Source organism: Ranitomeya variabilis, chromosome 1 (genome assembly GCF_051348905.1).
Source record: "Ranitomeya variabilis isolate aRanVar5 chromosome 1, aRanVar5.hap1, whole genome shotgun sequence".
Taxonomy (NCBI): Eukaryota; Metazoa; Chordata; class Amphibia; order Anura; family Dendrobatidae; genus Ranitomeya; species Ranitomeya variabilis.
The window spans coordinates 576,114,935-576,138,128 of record NC_135232.1 but is presented as its reverse complement, the minus strand read 5'-3'; the positions used below and the strand labels follow the sequence as shown (position 1 = coordinate 576,138,128).

General features: G+C 43.5%; 1 protein-coding gene across 1 annotated transcript; it reads right to left on the bottom strand.

The window, feature by feature from the left end:
• Window positions 1–12,395: 12,395 nt before the first annotated feature.
• On the bottom strand, window positions 12,396–19,533 carry LOC143797534 (olfactory receptor 5V1-like). The gene is made up of 2 exons (XM_077281076.1): window positions 18,619–19,533; window positions 12,396–12,425 (listed from the first exon to the last, which is right to left on the bottom strand). The coding sequence occupies exons 1-2, from the start codon at window positions 19,531–19,533 to the stop codon at window positions 12,396–12,398; spliced, it is 945 nt and encodes a 314-aa protein (XP_077137191.1).
• Window positions 19,534–23,194: the final 3,661 nt, after the last annotated feature.

The following is a 23,194-nucleotide window of genomic DNA, read 5'->3' as shown; positions in this document are numbered from 1 at the left end:
AGGCAAGTGAGGTCTTATTTCCTCTGAAAGGGTTAGTTAGTTCTCCGGCTGGTGCGAGACGTCTAGAATCAACGTAGGTACGTTCCCCGGCTACTTTTAGTTGTTGTGCTAGGATCAGATATACGGTCAGCCAAGTTACCACCTCCCTACGAGCTAGATTTTGTGTTTGCGGACTTAGCTGGAACTTCTGCGATCCTCTACCACTAGGATCACAACAGCCTACGTGGCGTCAAAGGTCGGGAAGGGGTTAAGGAGGATTTATTAGATTAAAAGTGGCCAGCTTTAATTTTATTCTCTCTGCTCCTCTGAGTAATTATTATATATTTATTTATCCAAGATACAGTATGTATCGAGCTTGATGACGCTGTATCTATTCTCTTGGGAAATCTTATTCTTGGCTGATCTTTGTCTTGAACCAGTGACCTCTGGCTTTGGAATTTACCTAACATCACACTGAGCGATTGGGGAAAGAGAGAAGAGGTTGTAATTTATAGTATTCAAGGAAGAAAAAGATTATGCCACCACCAGGAGCAAGACAGTAACAATGCAGTGACCTGACAAGAATCTGCATAACTTATCATATGCTAAATAGTTGCAAGTTAAATTCACATATGAGATAGCCAAAATGATCATCTATAAAATGATGGCAGTCTCACATTAAAAGCAGTAGTGGATGATGAGATATAGGGCCTGAAAGTCAAAAGTTCAAAACATTGTTACCATTGTGCCCGGAAGTGCACTGATGGTCAGTGGGATCTTCATAGATATGTATAGATCCATGAAACTCTATGGATCCGTGAACTGCATGAGAAAAAAAGCAGAAATTGAACACTTTACAACTGGTGACTTGTCCTGAAAGTTTTAGTGTAGCCCTTTTTTGATAGGTTCTAACTCACTAGAAATTCATCTACAAAAATGTGTTTCGGGGTACTTACTCTGCATCAAATTTCTGTGCTCTGGATAAAAGCGGGATGGAATATTCATTTAGCCAAATATTCAGTTATTTGAGGTTTTGATGAATGATCTGTTGAAACTTTGTTTTTGCTCATCATGGAGGAACTAATTGGCATTATTCAGTGCAATAATTCCTCACCAATGCTACTATTTAACATGTCTGAATTATATTATATTTAAAATGTCCCCAAAACAAGACTATCTATAGACTATACCAATACAATTAATGCTTTTAGCTTACAAATCCATTCATGTCTGTCCATCAGAAATTACAAGGTGTTACTTTACTTGATGGGACCCCAAAGGGCCCTATACACAATAGATTAATGTCGCCTGACAGTCTTATGTGTTTGGGGGCACCGACCTACTGATTGTAAAAGGAGATGTTTATCAGATACTGTATTTTTCGGACTATAAGATGCACTTTTTTCCTTCCAAATTGTGGAGGAAAATGGGGGGTGCGTCTTATGGTCCTGTGAGGCAGTGAACTGTGTCATACGTGAGGATCTCTATGTGTCCCGCAGGATGCGCTCAGAAGCGTATTAGATCTGCTGGAGTGCCTTGTGTTCACACAGCAGGGTGCCTGTGAGTCACAAGGCAGAATAAAAGTAAGTTTGAACCTGGTCAAGCTATTTGACCAAGGAATTGTTCAAGAAAACCAGTCTGGGCTTTTATTTTTGAAGCGGACTGCAGGAAGGTAGGGGGGCATGTCCGTTTCTTCCAGCCCGGATCTTACAAGTGGCCCATGGCCACAGAGTCTGGGAGAGAGTAAAAAAAAAAAACCTGCAGGAGAGTTTGGGTGTGTCAGTTTTGGTCTTGCAAGCAGACAAAGCAGTTGGTCTGCAGAGCACTATCTGTGTGAGGCAAGACAGGGTCAAGAGGAGCCAAAGGGTCTGGCACCCTCAGCATACACGGCAGTGTGGACACTCATGGCAACCGGTCCACGACTGTCTTTTGTTTTCCTGGCTGCGATCCGGAGGATACAGCGTGCTGTACAATATGTGAGTTTTTGGACACTAAACACATTTTGTTTTGAATTTGCTTGGGTCACTGCTTCATCACTGCACAGCATGGACACCGCTTTACTACATGCAGTGGAGAATGTGGGCAGTGTGAACTGAGGCATACCACAAAGCGTGCTACATGTCGGTGGTCAGGCCTGCAACACTGCAGATTAAGCCTGCAGACAAGATGGAGGAAATACTAAGACAGTTGGCAGTGTTTCACGCACAACAGCAGGAGGCACTGCAGTTGCAGTGGCAACAGCTAGAGCTGCAGCAATGGCAGCAGGAGCTAAATAATTGGCAACAGCAGCAGACAACTGAATTGTTGATGCAGCAGATCGTGGCTATGTGAGAGGCAGGTCCACCAGTGACAGCATTCCGGTCAGAGGCTTGGTACAAGGTCCAGTCAGTGCTGAGGAAGATGATGCCTGAAGACGACATGGAGGCCTTCCTCACCATCTTCGAATGCACTGCAGAGCAAGAGAGCTTGCCGCTGACTCAGTGGGCTGAAGTGGTGTCCAACTTCTTGACCGGAGATGCCTACCTGGACCTCAGTTGGGACAATGCCTTGGACTATGAGAAGCTGAATGGTGAGATCCTTGCCAGATTTGGGGTTAATACACGCAGTGCCATGCGAAAGTATTCGGCTCCCTGGAACTTTTCAACCTTTTCCCACATATCATGCTTCAAACATAAAGAGACCAAATGTAAATTTTTGGTGAAGAATCAACAAGTGGAACACAATTGTGAAGTTGAACGAAATTTATTGGTTATTTTAAATTTTTGTGGAAATTCAAAAACTGAAAAGTAGGGCATGCAATATTATTCGGCCCCTTTACTTTCAGTGTTACTCACTCCAGAACTTCATTGTGGATCTCTGAATGATCCAATGTTGTCCTAAATGCCTAATGATGATAAATATAATCCACCTGTGTGTAATCAAGTCTTCGTATAAATGCACCTGCTCTGTGATAGTCTCAGAGTTCTGTTTGAAGCACAGAGAGCATCATGAAGACAAAGGAACACAACAGGCAGGTCCTTCATACAGTTGTGGAGAAGTTTAAAGCTGGATTTGGATACAAAATGATTTCCAAAACTTTAAACATCCCAAGGAGCACTGTGCAAGTGATCATATTAAAATGGAAGGAGTATCATACCAAACATGTGGAAGAAGGTGCTCTGGTCAGATGAAACCAAAATCGAACTTTTGGCAACAATGTCAAACGATATGTTTGGCGCAAAGGCAACACAGCTCATTGCCCTGAACACACAATCCCCACTGTCAAACATGGTGGTGGCAGCATCATGGTTTGGGCCTGCTTTTCTTCAGCAGGGACAGGGAAGATGGTTAAAATTGATGGGAAGATGGATGGAGCCAAATACAGGACCATTCTTGAAGAAAACCTGTTTGAGTCTGCAAAAGACCTGAGACTGGAACGGAGATTTGTCTTCCAACAAGACAATGATTCCATACATAAAGCAAAATCTACAATGGAACGGTTCACAAATACATGTATCCAGGTGTTAGAATGGCCAAGTCAAAGTCCAGACCTCAATCCAATTGAGAATCTGTGAAAAGGGCTGAAAACTGCTGTTCACAAATGATCTCCATCAAGCCTCACTGAGCTCGAGCTGTTTGCCAAAGAAGAATGGGCAAGAATTTCAGTCTCTCGATGTACAAACTGATAGAGACCTACCCCAAGTGACTCACAGCAAAAGGTCGCGCAACAAAGTATTAAGTTAAAGGGGCCGAATAATATTGCACGCACCACTTTTCAGTTTTTTAATTTCCACAAAAAATTTAAAATAATCAATAAATTTTGTTCACTTTTACAATTGTGTTCCTCTTGCTGTTGATTCTTCACAAAAAAATTACATTTGGTATCTTTATGTTTGAAGCATGATATTTGGGAAATGGTTGAATAGTTCCAGGGAGCCGAACACTTTCGCAAGGCACTGCATGTGCGAGCCCAACGGGTGTTTCAGTGGTCCTTTTACGAGACTTGCCCTGCCCGATCCCAGGCCTATGACTTGCTGCAACTGGTTTAAAAATGGCTCCAGCCTGTGACATGAACCCCATTCCAGATGATGAAGAAGATGTTTGTGAGGGGTCTTCCAGCAGCGATATAGCGTTGGGTAGGGAAAGAAGACCAGGGCTCTCTGGAGCAGCTAGTAGGACTGAGAGCGGTATACAGGCACTCAGGACTTTATACGGGACACTGCTCCATTCCGGCTGTCACCTAAGGCCCCACCATCCAGGAGCCGGGGAAAGTTCATGACCATCTACCGGGGCTAATAAGGATCATGCCCTTACCGAGTGGATCTCTGAGAAGGAGAGTGACAACAGACCTATGTCCCCTGAATTGGCCCCAAGGTTCCCTCGTGCCACAGTTGTTGTGTTGCCGATGTCAAGAGCCTGGACAAGTGTTTGCCAACTGCCTCCTAACAACAGAACCCATTTACTGCAGGTATACCCACCATGGTTCTATGAATGACCAGCCAGTTTGCAGTGCCACTACAGACTCTGGCAGTATTGAACCTCAGCTGTGCCAGGTACTCATTAATGGACATCAGATGGATGCTCTCTTGGACTCGGGGGGCTTGGTGACCCTGGTGCACAGGTCCCTGTTGCTGGGAACAGTTCTAATGGAAGGAAAGTGGGAGTAGTGTGCATACATGTGGAATTCCGAGAGAAACCGACTGCAGAGGTCACGTTATCCAACTGTGGAGATATGAAACATAAACCCGGGAAAAGGAAACCCGAGCAACTGTACCATGTGAAACTGCTAAAGGTCTGGAAGGACTGAGAATGTTTGGTCACAGAGGCGACTCCGGTTGTACAAACATGGGTCACTCTGGCACTGACCGAGGACACAGCTGGGTGTGAGGTAAAAGTCAGTGACACCTTCACAAAACAGCAGCGACGGGAGGCTCAAGCTTTGGTTCAGCAGAATATGAATGTATTCTCAGAGCTGCCGGGGTGAACCTCATGATTCAGCATGACATTGAGCCCCAGGTAAGGGTACTGATGAAACCATACCGGGTGCCAGAAGCCCGGAGGCAAGGAATAGCAGCAGAAGTGAAGCAAATGCTTCAGTTGAGAGTCATTGAAGAGTCCTGGAGTGAGTGGGCTAACCCTTTTGCATTAATACCTAAACCGGACGGGTCGCTACGCTTCTGTAATGACTACAGGAAGTTAAATGAGGTGTCAAAATTTGACCTCTATCAAATGCCTCAGGTGAACAAGCTAATTGAAATGATATGACCTGTTGAAGCGCAATGTAAGTGCGAAACGATCATTGTCTGTATTTGCTCTATCGTTCTATCTGCCTGCTCTTGGTATGACGATGCCACAATAAAGGATTTTGTTGCACGGAACGATATGTGCTTTCTTCTATATGGACATACAGAATCTTTTTCTTTGGAAGTGGCACACGTAACCCTTGTGTGTGAGCAGCTTTATTAATCTGAGGTCAAACAGCTGTGCCTGCTTCTCTCCTATGGTACGAGCTAATTGAAAAACTGGGGAAGGCCCAGTATTTCACCACACTTGATCTGTTTCGCTATGTTGTCTTGCCCCTTGGGTTACATGGAAATATGCATTGGCCTATTTAGATGACAGTCATCTTTAGTACCAACTGGGAGACCCACCTGTCCCATGTACAAGCCGTGCTTGAGTCGCTCAGAATTGCGGGGTTAACAGCAAACCCAAAGAAATACACGATAGGGCTCAAGGAAGCTCCGTACTTAGGTTACGTGATCGGCCACGGGGTGATCAAACCCCAAGTAAACAAGATCGAGGCTATCTAAAACTGGCCCAAGCCTTTAAGTATAAAACAGGAGAGGGCATTCCTTGGCATCATTGGTTACTAGCAACGGTTTATACCCAATTTTGCGGGCAAATCAGCACCCCTAATGGACCTGTTAAAAGGTAAGAAGACAATGATGGTCTGTTGGAATCCTCAGGCAGAGGAAGGATTCCAGTCCCTGAGGTCAGCGTTGTGTGGACAGCTGGTCCTCATCAGCCCCAACCTCAAGAAGACTTTTATTGTACAAACCAATGCCACGGAGGTAGGTCTAGGAGCAGTGCTGTCTCCAGAGGTGAACTGGGATGAGCATCCAGTCACCTACTTGAGCAGGAAACTGACCCTGGCAGAGAAAAATTATAGCATAGTGGAGAAGGAGTGCTTGGCTACTAAGTGGGCCTTGGAGTCCCTATGCTACTATTTGCTCGGGCGTCTGCTTCGTTTGGTAACGGACCATTCACCCCTTGTCAGGATGAGAAACGCAAAAGAGAGGAATGCCCGAGTCACCAGATGGTTCCTGTACCTGCAAAACTTTAGTTTTTCAGTGGAACATTGGGCAGGGAAGTTACAGAGAAAGTCACAAAGAAATGTGCGTGCCCTGTCACGGGCCCCCTGTTTTGTGACAAATGTTCAACTCCACAAGTTTGAACATAGGAGGGTATGTGAGGCAGTGATTGGTGTCATATATGAGGGTCGCTATGTGTCTCTCAGGATGCGCTCAGAAGTGCATTAGATCCACTGGAGAGCCTTGTGTTCACAGTAGGGTGCCTGTGAGTCACAAGGCAGAAAACAAGTAAGTTTGAACCTGGTCAAGCTATTTGACCAAGCAGTTGTTCAAGAAAACCAGTCTGGGCTTTTATTTTTGAAATGGACTGCAGGAAGGTAGTGGGGCCGGTCCGTTTCTTCTAGCCTGGATCTTGCAAATGGCCCATGGCCACAGAGTCTATGAGAGAGTAAAAAAAAACCCTGTAGAAGGGTTTGGGTGTGTCAGTTTTGGTCTTGCAAGCAGACAGAGGAGTTGGTCGGCAGAGGACTTCCTGCGTGAGGCAACACAGGGTCAAGAGGAGCCAAAGGGTCTGGCATCCCTGCGTACATGGCAGTGTGGATGCTTACGGCAATCGGTCACGGACTGTCTTTTGTTTACCCGGCTGGGATCTGGAGGATACAGCGTGCTGTGCACTGTGTGAGTTTTTGAACATTATCCCCTTAATCCCATCTGACGTACAATCCCGTCAAGGTGACCTGGGACTTAATTCCCAGTGACGGGATAGTACGTCATACGCGATCGGCTGCGCTCACGGGGGGAGCGCGGCCGATCGCGGCCAGGTGTCAGCTGTCTATCGCAGCTGACATCCGGCACTATGTGCCAGGAGCGGTCACGGACCGCCCCCGGCACATTAACCCCCGGCACACCGCGATCAAACATGATCGCAGTGTACCGGCGGTATAGGGAAGCATCGCGCAGGGAGGGGGCTCCCTGCGGGCTTCCCTGAGACCCCCGGAGCAACGCAATGTGATCGCATTGCTCTGAGGGTCTCCTACCTCCTCCCTCGCTGCAGGTCCCGGATGCAAGATGGCTGCGGCATCCGGGTCCTGCAGGGAAGGAGGTGGCTTACCGAGTGTCTGCTCAGTGCAGACGCTGGTAAGCCTGCAGCCCTGTCAGTGAGATTGGTGCTCTGACAGAGTGCTGTGCACACTGTCAGATCATCAATCTGTGATGTCCCCCCTGGGACAAAGTAAAAAAGTAAAAAAAAAAATTTTCCACATGTGTAAAAAAAAATAAAAAAATTCCTAAATAAATAATAATAAAAAAAATATTATTCCCATAAATACATTTCTTTATCTAAATAAAAAAAACAAAACAATAAAAGTACACATATTTAGTATCGCCGCGTCCGTAACGACCCATCCTATAAAACTGCCCCACTACTTAACCCCTTCAGTAAACACCGTAAGAAAAAAAAAAAAAAAAAAAGGAGGCAAAAAATAACGCTTTATTACCATACCGCTGAACAAAAAGTGGAATAACACAAGATCAAAAAGACGGATATAAATAACCATGTTACTGCTGAAAACGTCATCTTGTACCGCAAAAAACGAGCCACCATACAGAATCATCAGCAAAAAAATATAAAAGTTATAGTCCTGAGAATAAAGCGATACCAAAATATTTATTTTTTCTATAAAATAGTTTTTATCGTATAAAAGCTCCAAAACATAAAAAAATGATATAAATGAGGTATCACTGTAATCATACTGACCCGAAAAATAAAACTGCTTTATCAATTTTACCAAACGTGGAACGGTATAAACGCCTCTCCCAAAAGAAATTCATGAATAGCAGGTTTTTGGTCATTCTGCCTCACAAAAATCGGAATAAAAAGTGATCAAAAATGGTCACGTGTCCAAAAATGTTACCAATAAAAACGACAACTCGTCCCGCAAAAAACAAGACCTCACATGACTCTGTGGACCAAAATGTGGAAAAATTATAGGTCTCAAAATGTGGAGACGCAAAAACTTTTTTGCTATAAAAAGCGTCTTTTAGTGTGTGACAGCTGCCAATCATAAAAATCCGATATAAAAAACGCTATAAAAGTAAATCAAACCCCCCTTCATCACCCCCTTAGTTAGGGAAAAATAATAAAATTAAAAAAATGTATTTATTTCCATTTTCCCATTAGGGCTAGGGTTAGGGTTAGGGCTAGGGTTAGGGTTAGGGCTAGGGTTGGGGCTAAAGTTAGGGTTAGGGCTAGGGTTAGGGTTAGGGCTAGGGTTGGAGGTAAAGTTAGGGTTAGGGTTGGGGCTAAAGTTAGGGTTAGGGTTGGGGCTAAAGTTAGGGTTAGGGTTTGGATTACATTTACGGTTGGGATTAGGGTTGGGATTAGAATTATGGGTGTGTCAGGGCTAGGGGTGTGGTTAGAGTTACCGTTGGGATTAGGGTTAGGGGTGTTTTTGGGTTAGGGTTTCAGGTAGAATTGGGGAGTTTCCACTGTTCAGGCACATCAGGGGCTCTCCAAACACGACATGGCGTCCGATCTCAATTCCAGCCAATTCTACGTTGAAATAGTAAAACAGTGCTCCTTCCCTTCCGAGCTCTCCCGTGTGCCCAAAAAGGGGTTTACCCCAACATATGGGTTATCAGCGTACTCAGAACAAATTGAACAACAACTTCTGGGGTTATTTTCACGGCTCTGCGTTGCAAACTGTAGTGAAACACTTGGGGGTTCAAAATTCTCACAACACATCTAGATAAGTTCCTTGGGAGGTCTAGTTTCCAATATGGGGTCACTTGTGGGGGGTTTGTACTGTTTGGGTACATCAGGGGCTCTGCAAATGCAACGTGATGCCTGCAGACCAATCCATTTAAGTCTGCATTCCAAATGCGCTCCTTCCCTTCCGAGCTCTGTCATGCGCCCAAACAGTGGTTCCCCCCCACATATGGGGTATCAGCATACTCAGGACAAATTGGACAACAACTTTTGTGGTCTAATTTATCCTGTTACCCTTGTGAAAATACAAAACTGGGGGCTAAAAAATCATTTTTGTGAAAAAAAAAAAGAATTTTTATTTTCACGGCTTTGCGTTATAAACTGTAGTGAAACACTTGGTGGTTCAAAGTTCTCACAACACATCTAGATAAGTTCCTTGGGAGGTCTAGTTTCCAATATGGGGTCACTTGTGGGGGGTTTGTACTGTTTGGGTACATCAGGGGCTCTGCAAATGCAACGTGACGCCTGCAGACCAATCCATTTAAGTCTGCATTCCAAATGCGCTTCTTCCCTTCTGAGCTCTGTCATGCACCCAAACAGTGGTTCCCCCCCACATATGGGGTATCAGTGTACTCAGGACAAATTGGACAACAACTTTTGTGGTCTAATTTATCCTGTTACCCTTGTAAAAATACAAAACTGGGGGCTAAAAAATTATTTTTGTGAAAAAAAAAAAAAGAATTTTTATTTTCACGGCTTTGCGTTATAAACTGTAGTGAAACACTTGGTGGTTCAAAGTTCTCACAACACATCTAGATAAGTTCCTTAGGAGGTCTAGTTTCCAATATGGGGTCACTTGTGGGGGGTTTGTACTGTTTGGGTACATCAGGGGCTCTGCAAATGCAACGTGACACCTGCAGACCAATCCATTTAAGTCTGCATTCCAAATGCGCTCCTTCCCTTCCGAGCTCTGTCATGCGCCCAAACAGTGGTTCCCCCCCCCACATATGGGGTATCAGCGTACTCAGGACAAATTGGACAACAACTTTTGTGGTCTAATTTATCCTGTTACCCTTGTGAAAATACAAAACTGGGGGCTAAAAAATCATTTTTGTGAAAAAAAAATAATTTTTATTTTCACGGCTCTGCATTATAATCTGTATTGAAACACTTGGTGGTTCAAAGCTCTCAAAACACATCTAGATAAGTTCCTTAGGTGGTCTACTTTCCAAAATGGTTTCACTTGTGGGGGGTTTCAATGTTTAGGCACATCAGGGGCACTCCAAACGCAACATGGCGTCCCATCTCAATTCCAGTCAATTTTGCAGTGAAAAGTCAAATGGCACTCCTTCCCTTCCACGCTCTGCCATGCACCCAAACAATGGTTTACACCCACATATGGGGTATCAGAGTACTCAGGACAAATTGCACAACATTTTTTGGGGTCCAATTTCTTCTCTTACCCTTGGGAAAATAAAAAATTGGGGGCGAAAAATCATTTTTGTGAAAAAATATGTTTTTTTATTTTTACGGCTCTGCATTATAAACTTCTGTGAAGCACTTGGTGGGTCAAAGTGCTCACCACACGTCTAGATAAGTTCCTTAGGGGGTCTACATTCCAAAATGGTGTCACTTTTAGGGGGTTTCAATGTTTAGGCACATCAGGGGCTCTCCAAACGCAACATGGCGTCCCATCTCAATTCCAGTCAATTTTGCATTGAAAAGTCAAATGGCGCTCCTTTCCTTCCGAGCTCTGCCATGTGCCCAAACAGTGGTTTACCCCCACATGTGGGGTATCAGCGTACTCAGGACAAACTGTACAACAACTTTGGGGGTCCATTTTCCCCTGTTACCCTTGGTAAAATAAAACAAATTGGAGCTGAAATAAATTTTGTGTGAAAAAAAGTTAAATGTTCATTTTTATTTAAACATTCCAAAAATTCCTGTGAAACACCTGAAGGGTTAATAAACTTCTTGAATGTGGTTTTGAGCACCTTGAGGGGTGCATTTTTTAGAATGGTGTCACACTTGGGTATTTTCTATCATATAGACCCCTCAAATTGACTTTAAATGAGATGTGGTCCCTAAAAAAAATGGTGTTGTAAAAATGAGAAATTTCTGGTCAAATTTTAACCCTTATAACTCCCTAACAAAAAAAAATTTGGGTTCCAAAATTGTGCTGATGTAAAGTAGACATGTGGGAAATGTTACTTATTAAGTATTTTGCGTGACATATCTCTGTGATTTAAGGGCATAAAAATTCAAATTTGGAAAATTGCAAAATTTTCAAAATTTTCACCAAATTTCCATTTTTTTTACAAATAAACGCAAGTTATATCGAATAAATTTTACCACTATCATGAAGTACAATATGTCACGAGAAAACAAATGTCAGAATCGCCAAGTTCCGTTAAAGCGTTCCAGAGTTATAACCTCATAAAGGGACAGTGGTCAGAATTGTAAAAATTGGCCCGGTCATTAACGTGCAAACCACCCTCGGGGCTTAAGGGGTGAAACACATTTTGTTTTGAACTTGCTTGTGCCACTGCCTCATCACAGCACAGCGTGGACACCGCTGTACTACAGTCCTGATATATCAGCTCTGGCTGTTGTGCGGAAGTTGGGGAGCAGTTTCAGCAGAGCAGCGAGTCACAGAGGCAGGAGCCGGCAGCTCTGTCTAACTCCTGTGCCCGCTGCTAAAGGGAAATTAATATTGACTGCATTCCACGCCCATGGGCGTGGAGGGCAATAAATATTCACTTATTTTTGGCATCCTGGTATGATTGGCCCCCATCCCATTCCTGGTATGACTGGTCCCATCCTTATTCTGGTATGATTGGCCCCATCCTGATCTTGGTATGCATGGACCTATCAGAAAAGTTTAAAAAAGCAAATCATTACACTTACCTACCCGACTCCATTGCCAGCAGCTGCTTAATGCTTGTAAGCAGCGCATGGCAGAGATGCTATAATTATTATTATTATTATTATTATTATTTATATAGCACCATTAATTCCATGGTGCTGTACTTGAGAAGGGATTAGATCAAAATACAAATATCACTTACAGTAAACAAACTAACAATGACAGACTGGTACAGAGAGAAGAGGACCCTGCCCTTGCGGGCTTACATTCTACATGATTATGGGAAAGGAGACAGTAGGTCGGGGGTTGCAGTAGCTCTGATGGTGTTGAGGTGGCCTTGTGGACATTACAGGTAGTAAACTTTCTTGAAGAGGTAGGTTTTCAGGTTTGATTTGAAAGATCCAAATGTGGTGGATAACCGGACGTGTTGGGGCATAGAATTCCAGAGGATGGGGGATATTTGGGAGAAGTCTTGGAGGTGATTGGGTGAAGAGCGAAAAAGCGGAGAGGAGGTCTTGGGAGGACCAGAGTGTAAGGGGTCAAGTTCCTGCTTCTACACAGGGGGAATCTCGAGCCATCTCTGCTGCGGTCTCCCATTCTTCTCCTGCCACAGTGGAGCCTGCTCAGCGGAGGCGTCAGTCCCAGCATCATGCTCAGTCTCATACTGTGCGAAGGGTTACTGCTGTTCTTCCAGCTTCTGCCATTGTGGCCAGTACTGGTCAGCAGCGAGCAGATGTCTTTGGGACTAAGTCCTACTGTTCCTCTTCTGAGCATGCCCAGGGTAAGATCTCTCATTGGAGATCAAGGGTCACATGCTCAGGTACTGAAGCAAATCCTATTGGTCCTCTAGGAAGGTCCTGAAGGTGTTCAACGTCTGTGGCAGTCTCTCATTGGTCCTTCTAGGTAGGTCCTGTACTTGCAGCAGCTATAAGAGGTGCGCATGACCGTACGGCCATGCGCTAGTGTCAATTTATGTACGAGCTCAGTGTGGTCACGTTTGTGTGTGTATTCAGGGACCCGGCTGAAATAAGCCCCTAGAATGCTGGCACCTCCAGCGAGGAGTTTAGTGTGTGTGTATTCAGGGACCTGACTGAAATAAGCCCCTAGAATGCTGGCACCTCTGGCGAGGAGCTGCGTGTTTGCATTTAACTGCATGACCACCATCCGCTCTACTAAGTAGCTGTGTTCCTCTGTGAGCCAAACAGGGCACAGCGTTATCCTTGCTAACAGACTCTGTGAAGTAACAGAGTCTGTTTATATTACTAAATTGTACCGCCATATCTAGCTGCAGGTGCTTTCCTGCATGGTGGATCCCGGGTTGCGAACGCACCAACTTCTTCTAATAAATATATATATATTCGGTGCGTTCCGCCAACCCTAACATGGAGATTGAATGAGGGAAGATATTGAGAGATTAGTTTGGAAATATATGGAGGAGAAAGGTTATGGATGGCTTTGTAGGTCAGTGTTAGTAGTTTAAACTGGATAGGCTGGGAAATTGGGAGCCAATGAAAGGATTTACAAAGAGAGTAAGCAGGAGTGTAGCGAGGAGAGAGATGAATTAGTTGGGCAGCAGAATTAAGGACGGAATGGAGGGGTGCGAGAGTGGTAGAAGTTAGGCCACAAAGGAGGATGTTGCAATAGTCGAGGAGAGAGGTGATTAGGGCATGCACAAGCATTTTGGTAGAGTGAGGGTTTAGGAAAGGACGGACTCTGGAAATATTTTTGAGCTGGAGGCGACAGGAAGAGGCGAGAGCTTGAATGTGCTGTTTGAAGGACAAAGCAGAGTCAAGGGTTACTCCGAGGCAGCGGATTTTAGGGACAGGGGAAAGTGTGATTTCATTTATTTTGATAGATCAGGAAGGGAAGATATGTAAGATCTCTCCGCCGATAATTAGTTCAGATTTGTCCACATTGAGCTTGATGAAGCAAGAGGAGAAGAAGAAGGATATAGCTGATAGGCACTCTGGGATTCTGGAGAGCAGAGAGGTGACATCTGGGCCAGAGAGGTAGATCTGAGTGTCATCAGCAAATAGATGGTGCTGGAAGCCATAGGACTTTGAGTTGTCCCATGCAAAGGGTATAGATTGAGAAGAGAAGCGGTCCTAGGACAGAGCCTTGAGGGACATCAACAGAGGGGGTGAGATGAAGAGGTACTATGGGAGTAGGAAATGCTAAATGTGCAGTTGGTAAGGTATGAGGAGATCCAAAATAGGGCAAGGTCTTTGACACCAAAGGAACTGAGGATCTGTAGTAGGAGGCAGTTGTCAACTATGTCGAAGGCAAAGGACAGGTCTATAAGGAGGAGTATAAAGAATTGTCTGTTAGCTTTGGCTGTAAGTAAGTCGCTAGTAATTTTGGTCAGGGCAGTCTCAGTGGAATGGTGGGGACGGAAGCCTGATTGTAGGTTTCGAAGAGAGAGTTAGATGCAAAGTGAGAGGAAAGTTCAGCATGGACGTGCTGCTCAAGGATTTTGGAAGCAAATGGGGGCAAAGATTTTGGGCGATAGCTGGACAAGGGATGGCTTTTTGAGGATAGGTGTAATTGTGGCATGTTTGAAAGTAGAGGGGAAGGTACCAGATGAAAGTGATAGGTTGAAGAGATGGGTTAGGGATGGGATTAGTGTGGTGGTGGAGGATGGGGAGGAGGTGGGATGGGATGGGGTCAAGCACACAAGTGGTGAGGTGTGATTTGGAGAGAAGATGACCAAGCTCCCCTTCAGTGATTTTGGAGTTGGAAGTTTTGGGGTTAGGGCATTGGTCTGGTATACAAAGGGGTTGTGGTGGTATGACAATAAAGACTTGCTTTGTTTGGCCTAACTTTTTTTTGAAGTGCGTGGCAAAGTCCTTGGCAATGATTTGGGATCTCTGAGGGGGCAGTGGTGGGCGGAGGAGGTAGCTAAAAGTGTTGAACAACTGTTTGGGGTTGTGGGATAAGGAGAATATGATGGTTGTAAAATAGGCCTGTTTAGCAGAAGTGAGAGCTGATTTGAAAGCGAGTGTTGCTTGTTTGAGTGCAGTGAAATCATCTTGCGAATGCGTTTTCTTCCAATGCCATTCTGCAATTCTGGATACTTGCCGAAGATTTTTAGTAATGTTATTGTGCCAGCGTTGTCTAGTGATTTGTCGCACTCTGCTATGCATGATAAGGGCGACCGAGTCGATGGCTGATGCAAGAGTGGCATTGTAGAAACTAGTGGCAGTGAGTGTGACTTGGAGTGAGGATATGGATGCCAGTGATAGGATAGAGTTAGAAAGTGTGTGAGTCTCTAGGTGTGCGAGGACATGGGTGACAGTTGAGCAGGACAGGGATGAGAAAGAGAGTAGATGGTGGTCAGATAGAGGGATAGGGAAGGTTGTGAAGTTAGATAGGGAGCAGAGATGGGTGAAGACCAGGTCTAATGTATGTCCGTCTGAGGAGGACCACTGAGTAAGTCCAAAAGATGAAGTAAGGGACAGACGTTTGGAGGCTACTGACTGGTGGGTGTCAATAGGGATGTTGAAGTCACCCATGATGATGGTGGGAATGTCAGAAGACAGAAAGTGTAGGAGCCAGGTGGAGAATTGGTCAATAAAGGCAGTGGTCGGGCCCAGAGGTCGGTATGTGATGGCCATTTGGAGGTTGTAGAGGGAGTAGATGCAGACAGAGTGGACATCAAAAGAGGGGAGGATAAGGGAGGGTAGAGATGGGATTGGGTTAAAGGTACAGTTGGAAGAAAGGAGAAGGCCCACTCCTCCACCATGTTTGTTGCCAGGACGAGGAGTGTGGGTGAAGTGGAGGCCACCATAACATAGTGCAGCAGGGGAGGCTGTATCAGAGGGTGTCAGCCATGTTTTGGTGATGCCCAGAAAGGAAAGATTATGAGAGGTAAAGAGGTTGTGAATCACCTGGAGTTTATTACCGATGGAGCGGGCATTCCATAGTGTTCCAGAGAGAAGGTGCAGCGGAGTGGGTGTCATGGGCATGGATTTGAGGTGGGCAAGATTTTGGGTGTTTATATTGGGTTTGGAGCGATAGGAGGGGGTACTAATGGGAGGAATGAGCTGTGGGGGTCCAGGATTAAGAGATATGTCGCCAGCAGTGAGGAGAAGCAGAGAGAGACAGAGCAGGTGGGAGAATGAGAGTGGGCTGCTTGTTTTGTGCTTTATTAGGAGAGATCTGAGGTTGAGGAGCAGGTCAGAGGAGGAGGTCAGATGGGGAGGCAAGAGGGAAGGCGATATTATTACTTGGTTAGAGGGTGCTGGGGTTTGGGGATAGCAATGGAGAGTGAGGAGTAATGTAGCCAAAACTGTTAGAGCGTATGTCAGCATGATGAGAGTAAGTGTGGGGGAAAGGGAAAGAAATTTAGTACATTTATTAACAGTGGTTAGTCGTACCTATTGTTCACTTCTGCTCATTTCTCATTTCTGGCATATTTCTACTGTTATCCTTTTAGAGCCATCTTTATAGAGACAGATCACGGTCCAGACAGACCTGTGTCTCTGAATTTATAACAAGCTAAGTGCACATGAAATAGGCCAGGTGTGATCAGGAGGGAGGGACAGCAGAAAGACTGGTCACAGACACAGGAGGGGATTAATTAGAATTCAGAAGGGAAAATGCAAGGGGAAATATATTCAAATGCGCTGCTCACAGGCAGAGTACAGCTGTGAGGGAGGGCCAGGGCCATAGTTGTGGCTGAGCAAATCTGGTTACGCACTCCCTGGCCTCCCACCACATATAAGCAAAGTCCCTTTTCTTGCATACCCTCTGCACCGTCAGGGTCCCATCAGGGCTGCTGAAGTTCTCCTTCTGGCAGTGTTACGAACAAAGAGATAGAGTCCAATTCAAACTTTAAACGTAGAACTTTACTTGGTTTCAATCGCAGCACGTCCACATGAGTTACAGCATCAACACAGAGTTCGGCACTGTTCACATCCTTTGCTTTCCTTGTGCTCTTTTCTATGTCTTTCAATTTGTACCCGATTCATCTAAACCCGGCCAGTACTGCAGCATCCTCCCTGCTCAGCCTCAATACGTAGAGTTCTGCTGGAGACCTGGTTGTTATGTCGACACACCGATGACCCCCGATCATGTGACGAGAGTCACCGGTGCGCCCATTTCGGATTGGAACTCCACCGGCGTCTATTGCGGGCACAAGTCAGGTGTTCAAAACAGCTGACATGTCCCATTTAGTGGACAGTTATCAAATGTGCATAGTTAACTTAACTGTGTCAGAATTTACTCTTCTTGGTCAAGATCTACAAACTTAAAAGGCAGATAGGATCCAACTTTATTTAATTCCTTCACAACATGCACCGTACATGTACATTGCATGTCGTGTCTCTCCCTTTGTTGTAGGATACAGCACTGAGCCCACATCTTTCCAGGCACATATCAGCTGATTTGATCAGTTGAAATGTGCCCCTAATAGCCGCAGTTGGAAATACGATCCACCCACAGCTGATAACCTGTTAAATGCCGCTGTCAATCTCTGACACCGGCATTTAATGTGATTGCACTCTAAGCGCGTCACTAATCCTACCCATTGGCACTCATGTCACATGATCGCGGGTCGCCAATAGGTTGGCATGACAACCCTGGGTCTGCAGCACACGACTGTGGTTGTCATTGCTATGAGCGCCGCCCAGCAGTTGGTGCTCATAGCAAGTGCATATTTCTGCTACTCAGAGCAGGGCTGAAGCCCTGCTCTGTGTAGAACAAGCAGTCAGATGATCGCAGCTTCTAGTCGCCCATGGAGACTATTGAAGTAAGTGTAAAGTAAAAAAAGTTTTTAAAAATAAAAGAGATAAAAGTGCAAATCACCCCCCATTCATCCCATTTGAAATAAAAACAAACAAACCAAAAAAATACACATATTTGATATCACCGCATTCAAAATCGCCCGATCTATCAAAATATAAAAATAATTTATACGATCGGTAATTGGAATAAGGAAAAAAAAAGTCAAAACATCAGAATTACTTTTTTTGGTTGTTGCAATATTGCATTAAAATGCAATAACGGGTGATCAAAAGGTCGTATCTACACCAAAATGGTATCATTAACGTCAGCTTGGCGCGCAAAATATAAGCCCTCACCCAACCCCAGATAACAAAAAATGGAGTCCCTACGGGTCTAAGAAAATGACCTATACATGTTTGGCATCTACAAACTCGTAATGACCTGGAGATTCATAATACCAGGTCAGTTTTAGCACTTGGTGAACATGGTAAAAAAAAAAAAAATCTATTGTAGAATTACACTTTTTTGCAATTTCACTGCACTTGGATTTTTTTCTTTTTTTTCCAGTACATGATATGATAAAACCAATGATGTCATTTAAAAGTACAACTCGTCCCGCCTAAAAACAAGCTCTCATGCGGCCATATTGACGGAACAGTAAAAAAGTTATGGCTCTGGGAAGCAGAGGAGCAAAAAACAGAAACGCAAACACGAAAATGGGCTGCGGCATGCAGGGGTTAAAAACAGCATAAGACTGATTTTAGGAGCGCTTAGCCAAAAATGGAGGGAGTCACCAACTCCCATTGAAAGTGACAATAAAACAAACACTGATCTGCACCTCCTAACAGAATGAGTCAACTGCGAACAGTGAAAAGCTGCTGTGACTGTATTATATAAATACCAAGACTGCTGCAGCACACTTTAAAAGTAAATTGAATTACTGCACTGTAGACTATACTTAAAAAATTGATGTATTTGGAGTATAAACTCCAAACTTTTTACATTTTTTTCTAGAAGTGTCAATAACATTTTACACATTGTTGTTTTCGAGCCAATAGCCTTTGAAAAGACTTCATTACTTCTTTGTTTCTCAGTGTGTAAATAAGCGGGTTTAATGCTGGTGTAATAACAGTGACCAATATGGCACTCATTCTTTCTTTTTCTAATGAGTTCTGTGTGGTTGGACCCAGGTACGTTCCCAAAGCTGTTCCAAAATATAGAAAAACAACGATGATGTGAGAAGTACAAGTGGAGAAGGCTTTTCGTCTCTCCTGCCTTGATCGAATTTTCAAGAGATGGCTTCCAATGTACATATAGGACACGGTGATCATTGGAAATGTACAGGCACCCACAAAAGCAAAAATCCCTGTCACTAGAAGTTCACTTTGCTTAGTATTTGCACAAGCCAGTTTTATAACAGGTTTTATGTCACAATAGAAATGTGTAACTTGATTTTTGCTACAATATGGCAACCTGAAAGTTATGATAGTCAGCAGTAAAGAAAATAGAAATCCAATGAGCCAACAACTGGATGCCAGCTGGATGCAAGACGTTCTTCCCATAAGAACATGATATCTAAGAGGGTTACAAATGGCAACATATCTATCATAAGACATTGAAGAAAGAAGAAGGGCCTCAGTGTTGCCCAGAAAGTGGAAAAAGTAGAGTTGAGCTATGCAACCAAAGACTGATATCCTCTTGTCACCTAAAAGTAATCCCGACAGCATTTTGGGCACCGTGGTAGTAGAGAAGACGACATCCAAAAATGAAAGGTTACCCAAGAAGAAATACATTGGTTTGTAAAGAGACTGTTCAATAATAATGAGAAGAACAATACTGAGGTTACTTGATAAATTACATAGATAAAATGTGAAAAAAAGTAAAAAAAGGAAGATTTGAAGGTTTGGAACATCAGTGATGCCCAAAAGAATAAAGCCATCTATGTAAGTAACGTTGTGTATTTCCATTACTCCATATTTCAACAACAACGATAAAACTCCAAACATACGGGACATGGACATTGACTTTAAGAAGAAAGAATTCAATTATTACAAAGGTTAAGCTATATGGAATAGTTTCATTTTATCTATTTATCAATGACGTTATTGAGAATTATGCCTATCTGTTCTCCTGAACGTACCGTTATCACCTACATTTAAGTTCCAAATTTGAAAAAATTAAAAAACTCACTTTATATAATTAATGAAGCTTGTACTTAGCTTTTGCTCCAGTATGTTGACATATCCCATTAGTATAAAGCAGAGGTGTCAAACTGCATTCCTCGAGGGCCGCAAACAGGTCATGTTTTCAGGATTTCCTTGTATTGCACAGGTGATAATTTAATCACCTGCACAGAATGATTCCAGCACCTTGTGGAATGCTAAGGAAATCCTGAAAACATGACCTGTTTGCGGCCCTCGAGGAATGCAGTTTGACACCTCTGGTATAAAGTACACAATTACAATAAAAAAACAAAGTTTCTCCTACCTAATTTATAAAATGCTCTATAGGATAAGAGTCAGAATTTTTCAATTAAATCATAGGTTCAGGGCTAGAGGAATTTGTTTAAAAAAATAAATTAAATTACTGTAGGATGATCAATGATTTTGAATATATATATATATATTTTTATAAGTAGCTGGAATTCTCACATTGCAAGATGTTAATGCTCCAAATGGTATTAGAAGATCTCTAATCACTTTTATAATAGATGGATAACTCGTCTGGGAATAAATCTATTTCTAACGAGGTCCCTAAAGAATATATACGGTAATTGTTGTTCAGCCATTAGTATCAACAAAAGGTAATTAAAACAGAAAATACTGTATATAAATGTCATACAGGAGAAAGAACACTAGAGTCAATACAGAAAAAAATATACAGATCAGTGTTAAATAATAAGAAAGTGGTACATTGTTGGGTGTCATCAAATAAAGAGCATTGATTCTTTTAATTTATCCTAAAATATGCAAATTATTTGAAAGGAAATGTTTTAATCAGGATAACTGTTGTGTTAGGCCAAATAGACATGACCTGTTATGAGAGGCAAGGGGGAGTGGGCAGGCACCCAGGCTAGCATTTTGGAAAATTGTGGAATCTATGGATTTTTAGAAAAAGAAAAATGCTGGATTTTGTTACACTATATGGACAATGCAGCATCATTTCATAGATCTTAATTCCCTTCTATTATTTTCATTCATATTCACATCTTTGGGACACATAAATAATTGCATATATATGTTGGCTCTCAGGAAGCCATGATCTTATCCATGCATTGCTGTTTGGTGCTGCTTGACATTTTTGCCCTCACTGTTGTAACTCTATGTCACAGTCAGCATGTGCTTTCAAGGAGATGAATCAGATTCATGCCAGGCAGATGCCAGCTGTTTTATACAGCCAATATCTGATTCTAACAGCAGCGACTTGAGCAAAACCCGAAAGCGGCTTTTTAGCTGTATAGATTCCAGTGTCTATCACTAACATGTGCATTGAAGTTGCGTGTATGCTCATGCACCAGCCTCAATTATCCTCACCCCTCATGACATGATTGTGGGCTGCCAATGGATTACCATTAGGAATGAGCAAGAGTGCTCTGTGATACTTGGATATCACTCGAGTGTCTGGTGCTCGACTATGCTCGGTAATCAAAAATAATTGGTTGGTTTTTGTATGTAATGCTCGAATCCCCGTGCCACATGTTTTTTGCCTTTTACAGCACAAATAATCATGCAGGGATTGCTTGCTTTGCACTGTAATGCCATAGCTATTTTGGTAGTGGCATTACTGTGATTGGCTGGCTATATGACATCATCAGGGATTATAAAAGGACAGACGCCGCCAGGCTCAGCACACTGATGCCATTGCACAGCTCTATGACAGTTCTTATTAGAGGGAGAGAGGGCTTGTCCAGGCTTGTGTGTGCACAGTATAACAAATCAGAGTCCTGCAGTGTTGACACTGGTGATGAAGTTGAACCTTCATATTAAGACTAATATGAAAAGCTAATCCTTTGCTTTGCTGTTTATATCACATACATTCAGCATTTAGTCTAGGGAGGGAGAGATAGTTGCAATAGCAGAGAGAGTGGCTGAATACAGTCTGTAGGCAGGGATTAGGGCTTTGTAGTCCGTTGCTAAATATATAACTGCGACAGTTGCTTTATTTTTTTTGTGTGAAAAAATTTAATATATTGTAATCTATTGAGTATAATGTGATTTGTGGTGCATTTTGGTGTTCTAAAACACTTAAAAAGAGTTGAATTTTTTTCTGGCTTAAATTACTCACCCATAGAGTATTCCATGCTCTGAAGTACATTTCATTGATATAAAACACTCCAAAAAAGCATTAAAAAATTTAACTGGATTGAATTACTCACCCATACAGTATTCTGTGCTCTGGGGTACATTTCTGTGATATATAACATTCTAAAAGAGCAATAAAATTGTTTCTGCATTAAATTACTCACTTATACAGTATTTTGTGCTCTGGGGTACATTTCTGTGTAAAATATTTTTGGTAGTTTGAATTATTTTACTGTAGTCATTTACTCATCCATAGAATACTATGTGCTCTGGGGTAGATTTATGTGATATATAACACCTCAATAAAGCATTACATTTTTTTCTGTATTCAATTAGTCATTCATACAATGTAACTTGCTTAGTGGGAGACAAGGATGGCAGAATTGTGCCAGACTCTCTAGGGAGTGACTGGAGGAAAATTGGAGCCAAAGGAAGCAGTTGAGACAGCAGAGTTGGCAGGAGCCTGTGGTCCAGATCCAGCTGCTTTCCCAGAAACATAAAGTCCAGAACCCAAGCTGTAGCCTTCATCGCTGGTGTTTCAACAGAATGTGGATGGGAGAGCCTAGATCCAGGAACTGGTGGGCAGACTTCAGAGCTTAGGCTGCTTGGAATAGACAAGGATGTGAGCCCTGGATAAAGGCTTGCTAGCCATAAGGTACTGACAGTTGGTATCCAGGGGGTGGTCATTACATATGACCAACAGCGGAGAACAGGTCCATCAAAGAGTTTGAGACCCGTCATCACATTTTGTTCAAACATCGGGCAGTACAGACAAATCACTTGCCTTGAAGGTTGCTAGAGCTGACGGCTGGATCCAGGGTCAGGTTCTTCAAAATGGAGGGTCAACATTGCTGGTATGCAGTGGGTGTGATCCCAGAAGGAAGGGAGCAGGATGAACCCTTCTTTAGAAATGAATGGGTCTGGGAGACTCCTTGAGGTGGCTGTCCTTGGGGTTCTCCACCTCCTATGCTGGAGCAGGCAGTGGTTCAGGTGACAGAGGTAGCAGTCACCCATTTCTATATATAGGAGGCTTTGGCACTATCAAAAACCAGTCATCTACAGTTCAGTCACCTAGGAACTGTATTGCAAGAACCAGGTGGATATACTCCCTTTCACTCTCCCGAGGAAGGAAAAGAAGTGGGTAGCTGAAGAAGATTGCTGTATTGTGAGACCTTTTGGAACACCTGGAGTGGACTCGCAGATCCACGACAATGAACCTTCCAAGGGTGAGCTGACCAGGTAGACCACCCCCTATGCAGAGAGCGTTAGGGGCAGACCCAAGGAGACTATTGCTGCAGAAAATGGAACCCGGAGACAGGTAGTAGGT

Excerpts from the sequence above, each read along its gene's own strand:
- LOC143797534 (XM_077281076.1), bottom strand. The coding sequence starts at position 19,533 with ATGGAAATACACAACGTTACTTACATAGATGGCTTTATTCTTTTGGGC. Across the intron at positions 12,426-18,618 it reads AGTCTTTTCAAAGGCTATTG|CAGAGATGGCTCGAGATTCC; the intron begins GCTCGAAAACAA and ends GGGAGACCGCAG.